At 37.2% G+C, this 23,999-nt stretch overlaps 1 protein-coding gene across 5 annotated transcripts in view; it reads left to right on the top strand.

Moving 5' to 3' along the window:
* Positions 1 to 19,295, top strand: part of DAPL1 (death associated protein like 1) — a 28,161-nt gene extending 8,866 nt beyond the window's left edge. For 2 of the 5 annotated variants that reach the window (XM_058192161.1, XM_058192169.1), the window contains exons 3-4: positions 10,692 to 10,752; positions 13,950 to 19,295. In XM_058192161.1, the coding sequence (XP_058048144.1) occupies positions 10,692 to 10,752; positions 13,950 to 14,069 (181 nt within the window). In that variant the 3' untranslated portion in view covers positions 14,070 to 19,295. Of the gene's footprint in view, positions 1 to 8,646; positions 8,735 to 10,691; positions 10,753 to 13,949 lie in introns of all 5 variants that reach the window. The other 3 variants (XM_058192196.1, XM_058192177.1, XM_058192185.1) reach the window with 3 other exon arrangements.
* Positions 19,296 to 23,999: the final 4,704 nt, after the last annotated feature.

Genomic DNA, 23,999 nt, shown 5'->3' with positions numbered 1-23,999 from the left:
AAAAACATCAAATATAGTGAAATCCTTGGGGTTAGTTGTTTGCTTGCAGACATTTCAATACTCAACTAGGTAACATCATCAGTGCAAATGAGTGTGGGGTTTGCTCTATGTTTAAATTCAGTGGCTTGCCTTGCCAGTTTTGATGGGGGTGTGATTTTCTTTTTGATAGTTCTTTGATTAGGGCAGGGCTGGGCAACTATGGCCCCTTTATGACCTATGAACTTCAACTCCCAGAATTCCTGAGCCAGCATGCTGGCTCAGGAATTCTGGGAGTTAAGTCCATAGGTCATAAATTTAGCTCCTCTTGTGGGAGGTTGTTACTTTGTTAATGGAGCACTTGGCTATTACCAAAGCAATAGCCTAACCATCCATAAGAAGAGTTGTGTAAGGACATTGTTCAGACAGTGCATTGTGGCATTGTGGCAATTGCCACAATGCATTGTGAGAATTTAGAATACCAAAGACACCAAAGATTCACAATTCAAGTCTAGCTACATATATTTCTTCTGTTGGAACATATCCAAGCCTAGGAAATTGTGTGTGGATAGCTGTTTTAACTGTTCTAAATTAAGGATCTTTTCAGACTTCAATTCTTCAATTTGTAGCTGCTCAGCCTCTATATGCAGAGATAAGTGTTTAAACTGCTACGTTACCACGAATTGTTTCCGGCATTTATTTAATTCTAACTTCCTCAAGAACATGCACTGAAAACTTCTCATTGTTATCCATCTCATCCTTTCATTTGCTAGAGTATATGTAACTGTTTCAGGGCATTACAATATTTTGAATTAAATCTTAAACATTACAATGATGGTCTTTATCACTGTTCCCTAAAATCCCACAGGCATTAAAATACATTTGTTCCTTAGTGTGTGTTTTATTATTGAGAGCATATATGCTACTTGTGATAAAATTCATAAAGCATTCATTCTATTATTTGAAAAACAGTATATACTTAAGGAGATGTGCTTTATATAACAGTGCTGAGGGGTTTTTTATTTTCTCTGGAACTAACAGTATTTTTTTTACACAATATCACAAAAATAACAATTGTAGTTTTTTCTTTAATCTTATTATCGTATTCCTGAAATTAGGCTAAACTATCGTCACTGACTCAAACATCTCTTTAATTATTGCCTTTTATAGTAGAAAACTTTTTAAAATGTTTGAAATGTGTCACTGTACCTTCTTATTCTGGTTTCACAGCTGCTTACTAGTCATAATTGAGGGGTGATTATGTTTGTTATCTAAATAATCTGGAAAACCTCAGACATTTTGTGTTTCCTCCAACTAAGATTCCACACCAATAACAAAGTTGTATTGGACTACAGCCCCTATCATTTCCCACAATCTGGTAGAAATCAAAAGCCAACACAAGAATGCCAAAGGAAGGCAAATATGCTGGCCTTACTCCAGTTTCCACCAGTAAGTGGATCTAAAAGATTGTAAACTACAATGAGGGTGTTATAAACTATGTGAGGGTGCAATGTACTATGTCCAAACTGCTCACCCTTTGGCTGGGATTGCACAACACAGAGATTAAAGTGTGGGTAGTTTGTCTTGATGTGACTTGTTTATTCAGACAGCTACAGTCTTGTTTATCTAGACAAATACAGTCATAGCCAATGATAAAATAGCACTGATAGCGAGTTACAGCAGTGATACTGTAAGAACACCTTCTCCCCTTTCTCCAGTTCTACCTGATACCTTTTCCTCATTGGTTGGGCAAGGAAAAGTGGGTTTGGCTTGAACATAGCAGCCAATCAGTGTTGTATACTGTCTTTTTTTTAAAATTCTTTCCTTGAAGAACTTAGTGGGGATTTTGCTTTTTTGTACCCCAGTCTGACCAAGGAAAGATTTTTTTTTATTAAATTGAATTAATCAGGATTATGGATATGTGTAGCATGCAGGACCGAGAAATTACTTGTTGACTATGTTTATTTATTTGCCACTCATTTCGTCTCAAGAGAGAGAATGTTGTGCAAAAGCAGGTGATTTGGGATAATTCAGTAAACTCTGGGTCAGTGTACTGTGCAACTGTCAAATATAGTTGCTTGTCCAAAAATCAATCCCAGCCAAAGGGATTAAGGCACCAGGCTAGAAAGACTCTTTGAGTTCTGCTTTAACCCTAACCCTAATCCTGAAGACCAGCTGGGGCAGTCCCTCTCTCTCAGCCCAACTCACCTCACAAGGTGGTGGTTGTGGAGAAAATTGGAGGAGGAAGGAGTGTTAAGTATGCTTGTCACCTTGAGTTATTTATAAAAATAATAAAGGTGGGATTAAAAATGTAAATGGAATGGTTAAAAAACATAATTTGTCAATTCAGTAGTACATGGTAATGTTAAACTGTGGGTCAGTCACTACACTACATCTCATCCTAATCTTTATTCTTCCTTATAGTAAGGAAGCTGTAAATACTGTCTTGAAACACATAAAACTGGAATAAAAATTTAACATTGTTTTAATGTGCTAATGATTGATCGGGAATTGCAAAAATCATAGCTTTATTCTCTATCAGAAAAAAGCAAGAAAAGACTCTCCAATTTTATTTAACTGAATTCTTCCTGAATACTGCATCCTAATACCTGCCATTCCCCTTTACGGTTGGGAGACCCTTACATTCGACTTAACCTAAATATAATTCTTAGCAGATCAATACAGTTAGCAAATCAATACTGTAATTATTTAGTCAGAGTGCTGCTTTTGAATTTCCACAGTTGGGAGGAATCAGTTGAGGTTCCTAAACCAGCAGTCTATTTTTATAGTATGGTATATATATATCGTATAGCGTATATTAGAGTGTATAGTTTTAGTTTAGTTTAGTTTAGATTAGTTTAGATTAGATTAGATTAGATTAGATTAGATTAGATTAGATTAGATTAGATTCTGTTTATATGATTTTGGAGCCCTGAGATTGAATAATGGAAAGTTTAAAATTTAAAAATATGGCATTGGATCCTTTTTAAAAATACACTTATAGTTCCAGAAAAAGTAAAGGTAGCCCTTGACTTAGGGCAGTTCATTTAGTGAACAAAGTTACAACGCCACTGAAAAAAGTTACTTATGACTGTTTTTCACAGTTGCGACCTTTGCATCATCCCCGGGATTGGATGATCAAAATTCATATGCTTGGCAACTGGTTCATATATATGACGGTTGCTGTGTCCCAAGGTCATGTGATCACCTTTTGTGACTTTCTGACAGGCAAAGTCAATAGGGAAGCCTGATTCAGTTAATAACTAACTTATTAACTGCAGTAATTCACTTAACAACTGAGGCAAGAAAAGTCATAAAATGGGGCAAAACTCACTTAACAAATGTCTCACTTAACAACAGAAATTTTGGGTTGAATTGTCGTAAGTTGAGGACTATCTGTGTTTCAGATATAATTGGATACCTCCCAAAACAATACTGTAAACCTTAGTGTTTACTTAGTCTTACTGTTGAAGATACAAAATAGAAGTTAAAATATTCATTCATATGCTCTAGTTGTGTTCTATCAAATTTTTATTTGAAATAAAAAAAACCCTAGTAACATGATTTAGAACAAATCAGTGTAGGGTAAGAACATAGCTGTTTGGATATGTCTCCAGTAGTTGGACTTTATTAAAATATCAAGAACTAGATTTTCACAAATGGATGATGGCCAAAATAAATATATACAATACTAGGAGAAGTCTATGTGTGTTTTGCAACAACAGATTATTAATATATATTTTTGGCAATATTCTTTAATTGATTGAGATAAGGAAGAACACTTTACAGTAATTTGGTCAAATGTTTTGGACATTTTTCTTGTCAATTGTAAAATCAAGTCTCCTTTAAGTTAACACTAAATATGATTTTACAGACACATCTGTGTAGTTTTCTTGGTCATATTTCAGATTTTTTTTAAAAAATGTTTTCCATATTAGTTTATAACCTTGGGCTTGTTTGGTACTTTCTCATCCCCAGTATTAACTAGGCCTAACCTTATTTAGTTTATGGATTTAAACAAGATCAGAAAAGTGGTGCCACCTGCTGAAATCCTGTTAATTAATAGATACCACCTAAGTAGTCAAAATAATGCATGGAGACCATGTGATGTTGTGATCTGGACATTGTCGAGAAGACAAAAGATACTTAGTTACTTTTTGTGGAAACATGTAGCAATTACATTTTTAAATCAACTTAGAACATCAAGTAACTGCAATAATAAATTGCATTTTAAACAATATTTGTTTGCTGAAGTCTTATTTTCTTTTTCTACCCAGAAGGTAGTGCCTGAAAACAAAAATCACATTTTTGTGACAAATATCACATGAATAATTCAGAAGAAATAAAACATTTAAAAATACTTCTTTAAGAACCTTGACAAAAATAGCTTACATGGTGCCAAAAAATACCAAGGCACTTGGTATACATATCCACATATTCTCTTTGTTTATTGGGAAACCTTCTTCTTAACCCTTTGTCAATTTCCTCAGCTCACATACCATTTAAAAAAAAATGGTACTTTTTTTCCTCAGACAAAATCTAAATAATATCTCTCTTTCCTGGGCAAGGACTTTTTTTCCAGTTCACCATCAATATAGTGTGCTGTCATGTGTTCTTCTGTACACCACCAGCCACAGGTCCTATTTGAGTTAAAGTTTCATTAGAATGGAATCCTAGTTGCTGCACACTGGTAATATTTTCCTGGTTAATTTTTATCAACTATAAGCTATAATGAGGACCAATGCAGCTTAAAAGAGAAGATTATAATCATTGTACAAGTATTTAAATATGTGTTTGAATGTCATGTTTGCCTAAATTATCTTACTGTGGTGATGTTTTTATACATTCCACATAATGTTTTTTATGCTTCAGGAGTAATTTTTTAAAGTACACTGTCTACTTTTTTCTTTCCTACTATTAGTTTCTTTGTAGTCCATTTTAGTGGAAGGCAAGATTCTCTCTTGAGAGTTTTACTGAAGAGAATAAGATGAAGTTTAAAAACTTTGGAACCAAGTAGCTTTCAGGTTTAGAACACCATAAATCCCTCAATTAAGGCAGAAATTTTTTTAATGTATTGTGTTAATTGATAAGAGAGGAAGAAGGTGAGGGTGGCTGGGATGTGACTCTCAGATTGTGAACATATTGAGTTCAAGTCCTGAAAGCCAGTTGGATGTCCTTGGGCCAGTCACTTTCTCTCAGCCAAATTCATCTCAAAGGATGGTTGTTGTGGGAAAAACAGGGTGAAGAGGAAGGTGGGTTGAATATGTTTTCCGTCTTGAGTTATTTGTAAAATTAATAAAGGCAGGATACAAAACTAATAAAGGCAGGATACAGACAAACAAATAAATATCACACTGTTGTTTAATTTGAGGTGAACAATATTTAGCAATATTGGACATCCACCTGTCCAACCAGGTAAGCATGGTGGACATGCTTCTATTCCCCAAATATTGTCATCTAATAAAGCAATCCCAAACCTTTCCAACTCCATGGACTGGCAGTGCCTGAGGCGGCGGAGGGAAGGATGGTTTCACATGCATGCCTGTCACTTGTGCAAATGGAGCTTCGCACACTAGCCTGCCACTTGTGCAGAACGGTTCCCAACGTGCCGCAGACTGGTACCGGTCTGTGGACCAGGGTTTGGGGACCCCTGATCTAATGGAAGTAGGAAGCAGGTCAGGCCTTGCCCTACAGAATACCATGCCTCCTGAAGTTCAGCAGGCCACCACCTTACTACCTTTCCATAAAGCTTCAAAGGCCTGGCTTTTCCCTCAGGTGTCGGATTACGATTGGATAATGGGACATTAGAAGATTGACTTGATGCCAGGTCTTTGTTGTTTTTAATGCTTTAATCTGTTTAGTTTTGTCGTTTTAATACATGCATGTTGTTTTAACTTTTGATTGGGTGCTACCCAAAGTTGGCTGGAAGATAGGTGGCTATATACATTTTAAAAATAAATTAAGCAAATAAATATCTTTATGCCATACAGAAATCTAGATAGTTGGGCTGTTGATTTCAAACTTTTCTGTAGGACTTTAACTGCCATTTTAAATTGCAGCGTGGCTTTAATGGGTGCTAATTGGGTTTTTTTTTACTGGCAGGCATATTATTATATAACAGTGTACATTTGACTAACACAGGAAAAAATAATCTTTTAATATACTCTTGGGAAAATCAGGGCTATGCCATTTCTCATGAAATATCAGATGTTCCAAGACAGATGGTAAATAATGTGTTTATACAATTCTAACAAGCACTATTCAAAATTCTAAAAAAACAAATCCTATTCACTGTCACTACTCAAAATTAAAATTTAAACTGTTGATAGAAACTTAAGCAGTGGTGGGTTGCTAACGGTTTGCCCGGGATCAGGCGAAACAGTGGTGGAGGCGGCGGGAGGCTCTGCCCACCCGCCCAGACATCTCTGCGCAGGCACAGAAGCGTTGCGCATGAGCGTGCGTGTGCCCATGAGTGAACTGGTAGCAACCAAAATTGAAACGCACTACTGAACTTAAGGTATAGTTAGCAATGAATTGGAGTGCTCAGTGGTTGAAGGCTCAAAAGCTGACGGCCCTGGGTTTGAGACCCAAGCACTGAGCAGTGGGGCGAGCACCTGTACCTGCTCCAGCTCCTGCCCATCTAGCAATTTGAAAGCATACAAATACAAGTAGATGAATAGGTACCATTTTGATGGGAAGGTAGCAGTGTTCCATGGGCATTTGGCATACAGCCATACTGGCCACCTGATCATGGAAATGTCTTCGGACAAAAATGGTTTCCTCGGCCAAGAAATGGAGATGAGCACCTAGAATCAGACACCCTATAAATACATGGGATAACTCTGCTGATATCTTCATTAATGCCACAACTACATAATGTTTTCCAATTTCCCACTAGGTAAAAGAGGTAGCCTTATGAATTGTAGCTATTTATGGTGTTATTTATAGTTATGTTATAGGCCCGTGATGGCGAACCTATGGCACGAGTGCCACAGGTGGCACACAGAGCCCTCTCTGTGCGCACACCAGCCATTGCCCCAGCCCAGGTCTACCACACATGCACACATGCCTCCCTTCGGCCAGCTGGTCTTCAGGTCTCTGCCTCGCATTGCATTTTGGGGGTCCGCAGGCACGTGTGCCCCCCCGGTGCCCCGTTTTGGGCCTGGAAAGCCTCTTGCACCAACCTGGAAGCCAAAATGGGGCATGGGGAGGCATGGGGCACATGTCTGGGGGCATGCGCGCAGACGGGGGCGCATGTGAATGCATGGGCCGCCTGCTCTCATTGCATTTTGTGGATTCAGCCACATGCACGTGCATTTGCGCATGTGTGTGTGCCCTTTGGGCACTCGGCACCAAAAAGGTTAACCATCACTGTTATAGGCCTCCTTCTTTCCTTCCTTCCTCCCTCCCTCCCCCCCCTTCCTTTCTTTCTTCCTTCCTTATATTTAGCCCACCTTTATTATTTTTATAAATAATTCAAGGCAGTGAACATACCTAATACTCCTTCCTCCTCCTATTTCCTCAACAATAACCCTGTGTGATGACTTGGGCTGAGAGAGACTGAGAGACCTAAATTCACCTAGTGTAAGGCAGGTCTAGAACTCACAGTCCTTGCCAGTCTCCTGGTTTCTAGCCTGAGGCCGAAACAACTAGATCAGACTGGTTCTCAGTAGCTATATGGGAGAGCATTGTAAGACAACAAACTTCACAGTTGTAATAAAAACAATGTTTCTGGTTAAATATCATCACCAGCATTAATTTGTCTTACGTGCAGGTAAATGCATGAATGTCTTCTTCGTTGAATAAGAGGGACAATAATATCTCTGTTTCTAAGTGTAGCCGAAGAATCAAGATATTCAAGGGAGTAACTTGTAGACAGAAAACATGTGGCTGCTGATGCTTTCAAGTGGATAAGAAATATTCTGTTTGAAGACCAAAGCAGCAGTGGCAGAAAACAGTATGGAGGAAAGATCTGTGGATTGATCCAGCAGCCGAATTTATCCAAGTTGCAAAGCCATAATATGGTTTTTTTGATTTTGTTTTGTAAACTTAGCCAGTAAATCATGGTTTGTGGAACAAACTATGGAATAGCATAATTGCTTATCTATTTGACATCCTCCTCCAATAAATAAATCTAATTCTTTTGGTGGGATTAGGGTTGGATACAAAAGAAGTATAATAAAATGTATCATTTTAAATAATTAATTTTACTCTACATATCACAAGAATTTTCCAGCTTTTTGGGCTAACACAGGCAAAGAAGGGAGTGAGCCTTAACAATCCTCAAGCTTTCCTTATACAAGTCTGATCAGATTGTAAAAAATCTGTAACCATAACTCTTTCCCCCATAGTTGCTCCCAATTCTTTGGGCTGTGATCCATAGTTTGAGTGTCTCTGGCTTAGCATAATGTGTTAATTGAGTCTCTGACAACATTTATGTAACACATCAACCAAAGTGCAGTTGACTTGTTTGTGTACAAATATCTCTGTACCAGCCAACCCCTGCATACTTGTTTGTGGTTTATCATGTTGTGTGAAACGAACCTTGATTAAAACGAAGTTGAGCATATGATATATGAACTTAACCTTATTTTTTTAGCATTTTTGAATGAAGATTTTACAACATTTGTATAATATTGGAAAATGCAATATTCCTGCTTTCTTCAACAGTCAAAGCTGGAAGCATGGAAGTTTCTAAGAAGCTAGAAAATGCACCAGTTGAAAGAAGTTCTAAATTTGCTGGAAAAGAGAAAACTAGGTATATGATCTGCTCATGTTTTTCTTATTTTATTTCTGTGGGTACAATAGATGAATGAGGGTCTAATAGAAGGTTTTGTATTGTAATAGCACTTCAGCAACGAAATTAAGGTTATATGAAACAATTCAAAGAGAAAAACATCAAATACAGTGAAATCCTTGGGGTTAGTTGTTTGCTTGCAGATATTTCAATACTCAACTAGGTAACATCATCAGTGCAAATGAGTGTGGGGTTTGCTCTATGTTTAAATTCAGTGGCTTGCCTTGCCAGTTTTGATGGGGGTGTGATTTTCTTTTTGGTAGTTCTTTGATTAGGGTATTGTTTAGCTCCTCTTGTGGGAAGTTGTTACTTCGTTAATGGAGCACTTGGCTATTACCAAAGCAATAACCTAACCATCCATAAGAAGAGTTGTGTAAGGACATTGTTCAGACAGTGCATTGTGGCATTGTGGCAATTGCCACAATGCATTGTGGCAATTTAGAATACCAAAGACACCAAAGATTCACAATTCAAGTCTAGCTACATATATTTCTTCTGTTGGAACATATCCAAGCCTAGGAAATTGTGTGTGGATAGCTGTTTTAACTGTTCTAAATTAAGGATCTTTTCAGACTTCAATTCTTCAATTTGTAGCTGCTCAGCCTCTATATGCAGAGATAAGTGTTTAAACTGCTACGTTACCACGAATTGTTTCCGGCATTTATTTAATTCTAACTTCCTCAAGAACATGCACTGAAAACTTCTCATTGTTATCCATCTCATCCTTTCATTTGCTAGAGTATATGTAACTGTTTCAGGGCATTACAATATTTTGAATTAAATCTTAAACATTACAATGATGGTCTTTATCACTGTTCCCTAAAATCCCACAGGCATTAAAATACATTTGTTCCTTAGTGTGTGTTTTATTATTGAGAGCATATATGCTACTTGTGATAAAATTCATAAAGCATTCATTCTATTATTTGAAAAACAGTATATACTTAAGGAGATGTGCTTTATATAACAGTGCTGAGGGGTTTTTTATTTTCTCTGGAACTAACAGTATTTTTTTTTACACAATATCACAAAAATAACAATTGTAGTTTTTTCTTTAATCTTATTATCGTATTCCTGAAATTAGGTTAAACTATCGTCACTGACTCAAACATCTCTTTAATTATTGCCTTTTATAGTAGAAAACTTTTTAAAATGTTTGAAATGTGTCACTGTACCTTCTTATTCTGGTTTCACAGCTGCTTACTAGTCATAATTGAGGGGTGATTATGTTTGTTATCTAAATAATCTGGAAAACCTCAGACATTTTTGTGTTTACATCCCTAAGACAAGGACTAAATCAACAATGCTAGAGTTGCCCTTAACCTTTTTAATCCCTAGTTAAATAAGAGCCAGTTACTATACCAAAGAAGGGAAGTCTGGGGAAGAAGGGCAGAAATGTATAACTGATTCTGTCTCACCTGTGAACATAAAATATGGAGCTTGCAAAACTTATATCAATCTCCCTGTCTTCAGACTGGTTAAAAATTTTCCCTGGGGAATCTTTTCCTAAGTCTATTCAGTGATTTAGGCATTTTTAAAAATCAAAATACTGTTTTTCCCCCCTTCAGGATCAGCTTTTATCAACAACCTTATTGTATTACTCACTAACCTTGACAGATAGGTCAGTTTTCCACAAAGATTTTTAGTGCAAATACTTTAATGAAATTATATATGTTTTACCCAATATAAAAAGGTCCACATTTATGCTATACGATTTCCTTAGGGTGACTGATTTGCACATCAAGTTAAAGTGTAATCATAGCAGGACTATGGCACGGGAGACTCACGTGTTATTTAAGAAGAATAAAAACTGAATCTATAAGGGGCCAGATGCTCAGTGTCATCTGATTTAGTCATGCATTTGGGGAGGGGAATTTAATCGGTAATATAAAAAAACTTGTCTATTTCTGCTTTGCAGTTCTGCTCCAGTCAAAAAAGTACAGAGCGTGAGTATCTTACTAACAGACACCTTTCAGAAAGTAAGTATAAAGCAAAGAACAATACTTCATTCAAGATTTCACATTTGAATTGATAATGACAAAGTCCAGAAATAGTTGTATATATTAGTGTACAGTAACACAAGTAAAAATGACTACTATTATATTTTAATACCTAGTTAATGGAACTTTATGAAGTAATTTGCTAGCCTTGTTTTATTAGTTTCTTTTTTTAAGTAGAAGATCCTCACCTAGCATATTTTATATATTTTATAAGTGTAAGTATAGTTATGGAAGAGGGCAAAAAAACTGGACCAGCTGCCATGACATGTGAAAAATACAGACAATGAACTTTTTAATGAATTATATTACAATGGATGGAAGCTTATCAAGGAGAGGACCAACCTAGAAATGAGAAATTTCCTGACGGTGGGAATGATTAATCGGTTGAATGGCTTGCTTTCAGATGTTGTAGGTGTCCATCACTGGAGATTTTAAAGTAGACATTGGACAACCATTTTTCCAGAATGGCATAGGTCTTCCTCTTGAGGAAGGAGGTTGGATTAGAAGACCTCCAAGGTCCCTCCCAACTCTGTTTTTCTGTTATTTGTGACCACTTCGAAATATGAATTGATGATAGGAACAGAATCATCTTGGGAGAGGCCAGTGTACTTTTTGTGTGTGTGTGAATGTCATTGGTAGATGACACGTTAAATGTTATAAGATATGCAGTCAGGATATTGGATCTATTGGACACTGTGCATAGAAGCTGTCCTATTTGTATTGCAAATTAGTAGGTATATTATGGAGAACCTGAAGACATTCTAATGGGGGTGTGGAGATGTGTAATTTATAGAACAATGATCAATATAAAAGAAGCAGTAATTTTCAAATGGAGGTCTAGTGGACTGGGAAAAGATCAATCTGATGGGGAGAATGGAAATATATTGAAGATTGGTGCAAAGGTGGTTGGAAAGTAAGGAATGGGTGAGCTCATAGAAGGCATGGAGGCAAATTCATTTTGTTTCTATTATTGAATTGCATTTCAATTATTTTTTTATTCGCAGAAAGTTACTTTTGCTTATTTTTACTTAAGAACAAAAATGTGTATCAAGTATTTGTGTTTTTTAAACATTGATCAATATATTGACATGTTTGTTAAAGGAGGTAGGTTTGAATGAGACATGTGACAGTTGCCAAACAATACTTGAAGAGCACTGGCTGCTCTATCATATCCCTCACTTAGTCATCGGTTCTCAAGGCTAAATGTTCCAGTTCCCTCAGTCTATTCTCGTTTTCCAAGCTCCAGTCATCCTTGTTTCCTTTCACTGCTCATGTGCCAGTTTCTCTGAACCTTTCTTAAAAGGTAATATCCACAACTGGACCTAGCATTTGAGGAAGATCTGACCAATGCAGTATAAAGTGAAAATATATTTGTAAGAACTATAGTAGAAAAATACTGGTCTCTACAACTAGTGGTCTGAAGTGTAGGTGTCTCTTTTTTATTAATGATATGCCTTTTTGTTTTTATTCTATATTTTTTACTTTGTTGTGTGCCATTCAGAATCTACAGATGAGGGCAGATTAAAAAAAGGGAGGGAGGGAGAAGGCAGAAGGATGTCTCAATTCAGGAATGTGAAGGCAGGATTATATCAGTTATTTCTCTGTCTCCCAAATTGTTGACAATGTAGTAAGGGCAGGGGTGGGTTGCTGGGGTTCGGGAGAACCTCTAGGTAAGATTCTGTACAGTTTGGAGAAGCCCCAAATGCCACTCCTGGTTGGCCCTGCCCCACCCCTCCCAGGAGTCCCCCGCAACCCGTTTTGGATGCAAGTAAATGCAGGGTGTGTCCAGAGAGTTGGGGAAAGCGAAAAACAGGCCTACCGGAAGTTTGGCAAGGCTGGAAATGGGTCTGTTTCCAGTCTCCAGAGGGTGTCCGGAACCTGGGGAGGCTCTTTTCATGCTCCTGGAGGCTCAAGGAAAGTCTCCAGAGCCCGGGGAGGGCAAAAAGCCCCCCCCCCGTGGTCCAGGAGGCTGAATAGGCCACGCCCATCCTAACAGGGCAGAGAACTCCTGCTAAAATTTTTGAAGCCCACCCAAGTAAGGGGATAGACAAAAACTAAAACAACAACTCTAGACTGCTAATCTTTTTTTGGCCTTGCTGTCAACCTTTATTTAATAATAATAACAGAGTTGGAAGGGGCCTTGGAGGTCTTCTAGTTCAACCCCCTGCCGAGGCAGGAAACCCTATACCACTTCAGACAAATGGTTATCCAACATTTTCTTTAAAAATTCCAGTGTTGGAGCATTCAAAACTTCTGCAGGCAAGTTGTTCCACTTATTCATTGTTCTAACTGTCAGGAAATTTCTCCTTAGTTCTAAGTTGCTTCTCTCCTTGATTAGTTTCCACCCATTCCTTCTTGTTCAGTCCTCAGGTGCTTTGGAGAATAGTTTGACTCCCTCTTCTTCGTGGCAATCCCTGAGATATTGGAACACTTAGGATAGGATAGTGAATGGAAGCAGGGATCATATCAAAGAATCTGAAAGGAAGAACATTAAGGCAAGGATAGGATTTCAGGCCTTCTTTCTTGTTATTTTGCTACATCCCTCCTTTGTTTTCCTGTGGATTTTACTCCACTACTTGCTGATTAGAGGAGGAGGTGCTCATTTCCATTTCAAGGCCAACTGAAAACATTTCCACAGTCATATGGCCAGCGTGGCATTACAGAGTGCTGTTATCTTCCTAATGAAGTGGGTACCTAGTGATCTACTTGCTTTTGCATGCTTTCAAACGGCTATGTTGGCAGGAGCTGGGGCGAAGATGGGGGCTCATTCTGACGCATGGTGTTCGGCTCTGAAATCTGGGCTGCTGGCTTTCCAGCCAACAAACCCAGCATCTTAATTGCTGAGCCACTGTGCCGTTTCCTCCCTTGTATAATATAAATTAACTAAATATTTCCAGGAGGATTATTTTGTTTGTTCATTTTAATTTGGTATTCTTTTTTTATTCAGTATTAAAATTCTAGGATATTTGAAAGTTTGCTGCTTCATTCTTCTCCTTTTTGTCATAGGCCCATTTTCCTCTCATCTTTAAATCTATCAGGAGCATGCAGAATATTTTGAAACTGAGCTGTCAGTTTGATACATAACTAATAAGGGAGGTCTTTTGTCAGGTTGGATTTGAACGTGGATGATTTGTAAGCAACAATTAAAATTGTTTCTTCTTTTTTAATTCCTGCAGTTGAAGCATACATTTCCAGCCACCGCAGCACAAGGAGCATATGAGAAGCCACGACCTACTCTGGAAAAAATTGTATTGCCCAAACGAATGTGCATTATTCAGCAGCCACGGAAATGTTAAACATGTAGAATAAAATATTCATATATTTGACAGACTTGCACTTAACAAAAACACCAGTTAGCTACCGTGTTTCCCTGAAAATAAGACCCAGTCTTATTTTTTTTTTAACCCTAAAATAAGCGCTTGGCCTTATTTTAGGGGAGGTCTTATTATTTTGGGCCGCGTGGAGCAAGATGGGGCTTCTCCTGCCGTCTTTCCCGATTTCCAGTTCTGCATTTAAATATTTTTGGGGAGGGCTTATTTTCAGGGGGAGGCTTATCTTAGTGCATGCGCTCAAAAAGGCCAATTGGGTTTAGGGGATGTCTTATTTTCGGGAAAACAGGGTAGGCAAGCAGTAAATAGACCAAATCACTCAGGCATTTTGTTTTTTTCACAATAAAAACTGTGTATATTCCATTGTTGTTGTTTTTTCTTGAAATGATGAAGATTTTCATTTTTGTTTTAGCATAATTTCTTAGTGACCACAAACCCTTATTTTCCTATTTTCTACTATGTTATTATAGCAATTACAGCTTGGAATAGAGAAGCACTTTTCTGAAACTGTATCTGCTAGAGTGGCAGAAATGTTCTAGCCTCATTATGTGTCTTTTTAAAAAAAGCAAACAAAACCATTGAGAATGGGGATATATAGAGAAAACAGATGACAGAACATTCATAACTTCTGTATTTAAAGTTAGATACCAATTGTTGTTAATACACTAGTTGTTTCCTGATAATGGTATCGGTGCGCTGAGGATAAGAAGCATAAATAGGGACACTTTGTTTCTCAGGATACCATTAGGTTAGTTTGGACCAGGGGTGAGTTCTACTTACCTTTACTACCGGTTCACAATGGGACTGCACGCGCATGCGCAAATCGTCCATGATGACATCCGGGCAGGTGGACGGAGCCTCCTGCCGCTTTTACTACTGGTTCGCAGGAACCGAACTGAACTGGGAGCAACCCACCACTGCTTTGGAGAGAGAAAAAGAAAGTTATTACCGGTAGTTTCTATAATGAGTCTATTACCAGCACATGAAAAATTAATTCTTTCACACACAAAATAAATAATTTGACTTACTCCTTAGAATCTAGGCTTAGTATAATAAGTATAGTATTGTGATAGTATAGGCTACATCAAGGAGCATGCATCTTTAATGGCCATGATTTCTATTCTGAAGAGTTCAGGTTCATAAAAGTTATATTCTGGGGCAACCAGCAACAGTGCCATAGAATAACAGCCAAAAAAATGGATAAAGTTTGTAGAAAAATAGGTGACACCAGATAAAATATTTAAGTTCTGCTGTTTGGATACCTCTGAATGTTAGTGCTTAGACTGATTAACAATGATTGTATATAATGTAGCTTTTAGAAACCTTCAAGTAAAACCAACTCTATCCCATTTATATCTTCCTTTTTCCTCCAGGAACTCAGAGACTATGTATGTGGTTCTTCATTCTCCAATATTATTGACCCACAACCTTGCGAGGCTGAGGGTTTCATGCCTGAGTGAGAATTTGAATGTAATCCAACAAGCATAAGCAATAATTCCTCACTGAGTAGGAAGTCAGCTTAAATGTAAGTGAACCTAGCTAAAAAATGTCTTTGCCTGCTGATGGAAGAGTAGCAGAGATGACGCTAACCTACTTTCCATTTCTACAGAATCCTATCCCCTTATGACTCAAGGCCTATGGGATACATGTTTGACAGTATTTGTTTGAAAATGCAGAAAACAGATAAGATATAAATAGCAAAGAGCAGAACAACACACAGTAAGAAACATTGAAAGAGGTGGGAAAACCTACACGATATGGAACAGGGTATAAATATATAGCTACTTTTAATGAAAAATATAAACTTTACATTTCTGCCCAGAAAGATATTTCTGCTAATAAAGGAGAATATTCGTAACTCAGGGTTGACATGAGGGGTCCTTATTGCTGTCTGAACTTGGTGGTTTACTTGCAGATTAGCAGTAGTACTGATGATGTTACCTAGTTTGGGTAATAAAATGTCTGCAAGAAATCAAAATCAAAATCAAAATAATAAATAAAATAAAAACCAGCAAGCTCAGAGAGCACCAAAGACATTTAAGACATTGAGAGTATAAAACATCCTTAATGATAATACAACTCAACACTCTACTGTTGTATTAATTCTCCCAAATGGTGCTAATCCAAATAAAGGTGTGCAGTTGTCAGTCTTGTAAAAATGGGTCAGCAGGTTTCAATAAGATCCTCATAAATCTTCCAAACTGCATTTGTTGATTTTTTAAAATAAAATGTGTCTTCCAAAATTGGCTTCTATGTCATTAAGAATAGGTATCAGCTATTGTGATGCCATTGTTTTTTCAAACAGAATATTAGAAGTTAAATAGAACAAACATTAAGAACTCCAGACTGGTGCTTAGGAAAGGCTTAAGTGCCTAAAACTTTCTACGTATAATTTGTAATAGCTCACTGGCTTTTTTTGCCTTTAAGGATTTGGAAGAGGTTACTTTAACCTTGAAAAAAAACAGAGTAGAGAAATAAAAAAGGACTCTTTTTTAAAGTTGTTTGTATTTTTCAGGAGCACAAACATGTAGAGAGAGAAAAGGGAATAAGGAGAAAGTTATTTTATTTTTTATCTTGCAACTCTTGCTCTTTTGCATGATGAGCATGTCTTCTGAGTAGTCAGACAGAAATGGAGAATCTAGAATCTAGGCTAGAATGGATTCTGCAGAAGTTCAGTTTGATAAATGAAAACATGTTATTAGCTTAGAAATGAATGCAGTGGTTTTCAGTAATTCTACAAATAGCACTTTTTGCATGATCTCATCTGTTGAAAAACTCCCAGCTTTCTGCTGGGAAATCTCAGCACATTGCACAAAATTCACATTTTCTAGAATGCAATTGGAATTTGTACTGGAAGTATTTTGCGTCATGAAATGAGTGATATGCAACATCAAGAAATAGGATTTCCACTGTCCTAAAAACAGGCATCAATAAAGCACGTTGGGTTTAACACGGCAACCACTTAAATTCTCTTATCTAAATTCTGTCCATTAATGTGCTTTCAGGAGTATCCAGCACCATTTCCAACCCAAACCAGAGTCTTGTTTTTAAGCTTTCGAAAATGTTTGACTGAAAATCTCATTTAAATTAAACTTTTGTCCTAACAGCCTGCTTTCGCTTGTACAGGTAGTCCTCGACTTACGACCACAATTGAGCCCAATATTTCTGTTGTTAAGACATTTGATAAGTGAATTTTGCCCCATTTTATGACCTTTCTTGCCACAGTTGTTAAGTGACTCGTTGCAGTTGATAAGTTAGTAACCGGTTGTTAAGTAAAGTTGGCCTTCCCATTGACTTTGCTTGTTAGAAGGTCGCAAAAAGGGATCACATGACCCAGGATGCTGCAACTGTCATAAATATGAGCCAGTTGACAAATGCCTGAATTTCGATCCCGTGACCATGGGGATGCTGCAATGGTCCTAAATGTGAAAAATGGTCGTAAGTCACATTTTTCAGTGCCATTGTAACTTTGAACGGTCACTAAATGAACTGTTGTAAGTCAAGGCCTACCTATACTTAGCACCTTTCTGATTGTTCTATAATTCTGCACAACTCCACAATCCCAATATAGTTAGATATTATTTACTCCAACAATGGGTGTGTTTGCATATTTTATGATTGTTGCATTTGTAATCTGGCTTTCCAATTATTGCCAAATGACAACTGCCAGCTGCCCCACCCACAACAACCATTGCCATAGTGAGTTAAGCTTTTGGGAATCATAGTTTGGCTTATTTGGACGACAGAGAATTTCCATTTCTCTTCAATTTACTTTGGTACACAGTAATGATTTACTGTACCATGGAACAGTTTTAAAAAATTAAGAAAAGCAGATTGTTGTAGAAATAGGCAACTTGTAGATCTCCAGATATGCTGAAACACAGCCTCCAGCTATGCCTCTCATTGGTTATAAGGCTTTAATTGCTGGTGTTGCACTTCAATAATATCTATAGGTCAGCAGATGACTCATTTCTACATTATAGTCATATGAACTAGATGGTATTTCACATTCAGAAAGTCATCTAGAGCCTGAAATGTTACTGTATTTAGATATTTAGTCACATTCTTTGAATTATCCAATCAACAACATTCCATAACTATCTCACAGAATTAAGTTCTTCAGAATATAAACATATAATGGATAACAAATGAATGCAGTAACTTTTGAACTTTATCCCAACAGTGAAAATGAATCAAAATTATTTAAAATAGCTCTTTTTTTCCTGAGTATATTTTCAGGGTACTCTTTTTATATAAGAATGTTTCACTATTCTAATCGTTTCTTCCAAGCCTTTATTTTTACTGAGCCAAAATACATCATTTTGGACATTATTCACCCAATATTTTAATCAGATTAGTTATCACTTTGCAATATTTTTGTTTTATTTTGATGTGGCATTATTCAATATTAGTTGTCTGCTCTAGATTTTATTTTATTTTGTTGCCACCAGATGGCAGTAGATGCCTACAAAATATATATATTTTTCCCACTCTTGACACTTCTGTTTATTTTGTAAATAAAACATGACGGCAAGAATTAAGAAAATTTTATATTTCATAATATATTGAACTTTGCATTCATCTCTCTCCCTTCCTCTCTGAGTGAGTGCATGTATAAATAATTAAAATTGGGCCATGATACACTGAACAGCTTTAAAAACATAAGTATGCTTAAGTCTCTTGGAAATCAGAGTTATTCTGTGGTAAGATGGGCGGCCAATAAATTTAATAAATAAATAATAAATAACTCACTTAATTCCTTTATCACTTTTATATGCTAATATCTCTGTTTTAGGAAAAAAGTTAAACAAAATGAACTTTGTAAAAACTGATGAATTTTAGGTGATTTTGCCTTTATGTCATTTTAAAATGATATGGCAGCCTTCCAAACAAAAGGCTGCAATTATATATGTATGTAAAATGGATACAGTAGAATTATACCCATGTCCGTATGTGGGTGTAATTCCACTATATTGTACCGCATATGTTTATTTCTCAAATGGATATTTCAGTGTATAATATTTGTATATTGATATAACATTTGTAAGTTGCTATACTTTTATAAAGTTTAAATTGTACTGATTTTATTATACATATTTTATGACTGGAAATGTTTTCATTATAGTAAATCCATTTGGTTTTAAAAAGTAGCACTGTGTATAACTTCATGAAATAAATAACATTCTGGCTTCATGGATTGGCTGCCTTAATTCTTTCCTTAAGCTGCTCTTGACACTCTCTGTTTAGAGTATTTCAGCAAGTTATTGGGCTGAGAGTTGTCAGTATATTGGTTATGGTTCTTTCTTCCTTAAATACATCATTCAATGTACCAGCTTACATTCAGAAGCATTTCACTACCTGATTTTATTTGACAACTGATGGGAAAGAGACAAAGTACTGTATATAGATTGGGGCCTGCCTGGATCAGCTGCACAGTCTTAATATTTAAATTTAACAAGTCCTAGGGCCGGGAGGAAAAGTTTATTTACATTATGTTCACACACTGCCTGGTCGTAACTGAGACTGAATAAAGGGAAACCACATACATCAGAACCCAGACTCAGAGGGGATCTGTCCCCATTCCTTACAAACTGAGATCAAATAAAGAAGAGAAAGCCTGAAAATTCTTCCAACCCCTTTACCCGTCTAAAGCAGGGGTCTCCAACCTTGGCAACTTTAAGCCTGGAGGACTCAACTCCCAGAATCCCCCAGCCAGCAAAGCTGGCTGGGGGATTCTGAGAGTTGAAGTCCTCCAGGCTTAAAGTTGCCAAGGTTGGAGACCCCTGATCTAAAGGACATAAGGAATGGCCTTAAAGTATAGTAGGAAGAGCCACTACCAAGGCAAGTGCAGCTTAAATCCATTCCAAAAACTAATTTGAGAAAACAGATTCAGAGAGGGAGCGGGAAGCCAATTCAGATTTGCAAGATTCTATTACTACAGCTACTGTAATTAAAGTAGTCCTAAGCTACATGACATTGGTTTCTTAGTCGGACCTAATCTGAAGGACTGACAACAATGACCCTAGTACTGTGTTTCCCCCAAAAATAAAAACAGATCTTATATCAATTTTTACTCCAAAAGATGCATTAGGGCTTATTTTCTGGTTAGGTCTTAATTTTGGAGGAAATACAATACTAAATGTGTCCATCTGGCTGAAGATCTTACTTGGGGCTTATTTTGGGAATAAAGCATCCTGAAAAATCATGCTAGGGCTTATTTCCGGTTGGGTCTTATTTTTGGGGAAACATGGTAAATGCCTGTGTTGCCTTCTATGTCACAAATACACAACACTGTGTATTTATGATCTTAATGTTGCATCTTTGTGTGTTAGTGGTATGTGTGCAGTGGTAAGCACAGGGAAAAAGCTGCCTATGGTCCACTCTGAGCTATATGACCAAGAGAGAGTTAGGGTGAATCAGTCTACAACACTGCCCCACTGTGATATTTTTCTTAAATGTTGCTGGATCTGGCCCATTTTCAAATTCTGCATTTCTTTTGCCAGCTTCTGCTGTCGTGTCCAATTTGGCTCTGTTCCACTCAATTTTGAGAGAACTAACCAGCTAATGGCAGATAGAGTCTCAAGGCCCCTTATGTATTTTTCCCCCAACATTCCTTGGGTTAAAAAGAATTTTAAAAGATATGTAACAGAAAGGATTGTCTTTTTTGGCCAGTCGGGGGTACAGCATTCATATTTGACTGCTGTATCTGACTTCACTCTTCAAAGAACAGTTGTGATGGCCAGGAACGCTGTTATGATGGTATGCATTTTGAAAAGAAACATTCGGTTCCAGCAATTAGCCGAGCAGCTAAACTATTATCCAGCATTAGTGGAACAGAATTAACTCCACTTCTTTATAGAGCTGGTTGAGTTTCCTGATCTTAAATGCCCATTATTTCCCATAGCAGCTTATGCCTGATCAATGAATTGTTTTTCAATAGATTATAGGCTTCTTCCTTTTCTCTTTCTAGGCCATGTTTTCTTTCTAGTCAGATTTCTTTGCTCTGAGATTTCAAACTTCTGGGTGTTGTTTTTGCTTTTTACAAAAGCATCTCAGTCAAGCAAGAAAACTTCTTCCAGTATCATAAATCTTCTTTTGTATTTGCCTTAGGATCAAGTTCTCAGCAAAATGTTAAATTGTATGTAAATGTTTATAGTTTCTTATCTGACATACTGCCCCATGGTTTTTATTCCTATTCTCCAAATTATTAGTCTCTGAATGATAAAAGGATATCTCTTATCCCATGACTGCTACTTTTGTTCGGGAGCCTTTGATCAGGGAAGGAGTCACATTTTTTTTTTGTTTGTGGTAGGTTCATGAGCCATGTGGCATAAATGTGCGGAAGAGGTTTGCCTAAATTAGGACATTTGTTTCTTCTACATATAGTCCAAGTAATTGTGAAATACTCAGGATGTTTTTTGTGCTGCAAGAATCATAATTTTGGTTTAGTTATTTTAAAGAGCCTCATGGGTAACTTGGGAAGAACACTGACCTTGGGGCATATGGTAAATATGATCATTTTTAAAAAGTCTGTATCAGCAACTAATTCATGCTTTTCTGTAGAATGAATTCAGAGGCTTGGCTCCATAGAAGAGTCAGCATTAACCAAAGATAGAGTGGATTTGTTAATTATACAGATCAGTATGGAAATCCTGACCAAGTGGAGCCACCAGCATGCCTGGAATTTAAATTTGTCTAACAACTGAGGTGATCTGTTACAGGATTTGTATCATGAATTGTCAGCCTGAAATATACTTAAAAGTTTTAGCTGGCTTAGGTCTCCCAGAGAAAGGAACTTCAGAGCTCTCAATTCGACGCTTAGGAATTCACCAGGAAGCAAAAAAATCTGCAGATGCTTACACTAGGTACATTTTACACTGAGTGGAAATTTGTCTAGGTTTAAGGCCCCCTCTCTGCCCACACACATAATGCCCTAATTTGGCCCCTCGTAAATCATTGTCTTCTGCCAAAGGCTTTCATGGCCTCATCTGGTAGCAATGATTCAAGTCTCTTGTTTAAATTTCCTGTAATGACAAACAGCAACACTTCCTCTGAAACATTCTGATATTCCATAGGAAGCTTTTATGGTGCCTCTGAAATACTAAAGCATGCACAGAAATCAGCAGTAGATCCTGCCTGATACTAGGATTCGTGCATCTGCCCAAGAATGCAGTTTTCAGGCACATTGACCATACAAGATAATGTAACTGGGATTGTGCTGTTCTAACTGGCACCCATTTTGCTTGTAATGGTTTTGTCCTATGTTAGGATTAGGCACTCTGATTCACACTTCTGTCAATTATTCAGGAGTAACACTTCTACCATATTTAGCCATTAGTGAGGGAGGAGTGGACTGATGATAGCTGTAGTGCAAAGTGAAAGAATATCAGAATAACAGAGTTGGAAGGGACCTTGGAAGTCTTCTAAGCCAACCCCTTCTTAAGCAGGAAACCCCATACCATTTCAAGACAAATGGTTGCCCAATCTCTTCTTAAAAACCTTCAATGAAGGAACAACCATTACTTCTGAAGGGAAATTGTTCCACTGATTAATTATTCTGTTAAGAAATTTCTCCTTAGTTCTAGGTTGCTTCTCTCCTTAACTAGTTTCCAGCTATTTCCTTCAGGTGCTTTGGAGAACATCTGTGGAAGACTACGGCACCTACCCATATTGTGTAAGATTTCCTAGCAAAATAACTGAAGGGAGCAGTCAAGGAAGCATGGTAAATCTTTGCTGTGTGTGGCCTCGCTTAATCTTGTCTATAAGTTTCTTTTATTTTTTGAAATGTGACCTTGAAAAAAGCATGTCTTTGTGGCATCCCCTGAGCTTTCCGATAATAATTACTTTCATAGTAACCACCCAGCAGCATCAGAACTGATTGACAAATAAATTAACTCTGACAGCCAGCAGGCTGAAATAATCAAAAACAGATTGTAATTTTCCTTGAGCAACAGGCAATAAAAATGGGGGGAAATGTTATAGATCATGTACAGGGAAATGTTTGTATCCTCCTCTAAATCAAAGTTGCACTCTTAAAAGATGTACAGTTTTGTCCTATCTTTTGAGAGTCACCTATAATAAATGGTCACTGTAGTGTCCTACATGGCTGAAATGATTGAAAGAATTTTATTTATTATTTATTTATTTATTTATCATATTTATATACCGCCCTATCTCCCTAGGGACTCAAGGCAGTTCACAGGCAATTAAAAATACATATAAATACAGAATAAAATAACAATTAAAAAACTTATTCTACATGGCCCAATTTTTTTAAAAAAACCATATAAATAATAAAACCCATTAAAACCAATATAAAATTTAAAAACTACTCCAGTCCTGCACAAATAAATAGATGTGTTTTAAGCTCGCGGCGGAAGGTTCGGAGGTCCGGAAGTTGACGAAGTCCTGGGGGGAGTTCGTTCCAGAGGGTGGGAGCCCCCACAGAGAAGGCCCTTCCCCTGGGTGTCGCCAGACGGCACTGCCTAGCTGACGGCACCCTGAGGAGTCCCTCTCTGTGAGAGCGCACGGGTCGGTGAGAGGTATTCGGTTGCAGCAGAATGTCGCTCTACACCTTTACTATGTAAGATCATCTTTATGCCAAAACAGCACCACTGATTTTTTGGGGGGGTAGAATTTTATAGTGAATGGGATGGGAATGGGAGTATCTAATGATCATCTGTGATTTGTTTTAGCCTGTTCCTTGCAGATTTAACTTGCACCATGCCTTATCTGCTTTTGGAGCTGTCTGAACCCCAAGATAATTTTTAAACACCGTGTATTGTGAATGTTATATTACAAAGATTTCTGCTACCTTAAAGAAAAGCTTTATTATGCCAAAGTTTATATTTGCATATTTTCAGACAAAAATAGTATCACAGGAGATTGCTGTTAATT

This window comes from Ahaetulla prasina, chromosome 1 (genome assembly GCF_028640845.1).
Source record: "Ahaetulla prasina isolate Xishuangbanna chromosome 1, ASM2864084v1, whole genome shotgun sequence".
Classification (NCBI taxonomy): Eukaryota; Metazoa; Chordata; class Lepidosauria; order Squamata; family Colubridae; genus Ahaetulla; species Ahaetulla prasina.
This window is presented reverse-complemented; position numbering and strand designations above follow the sequence as displayed.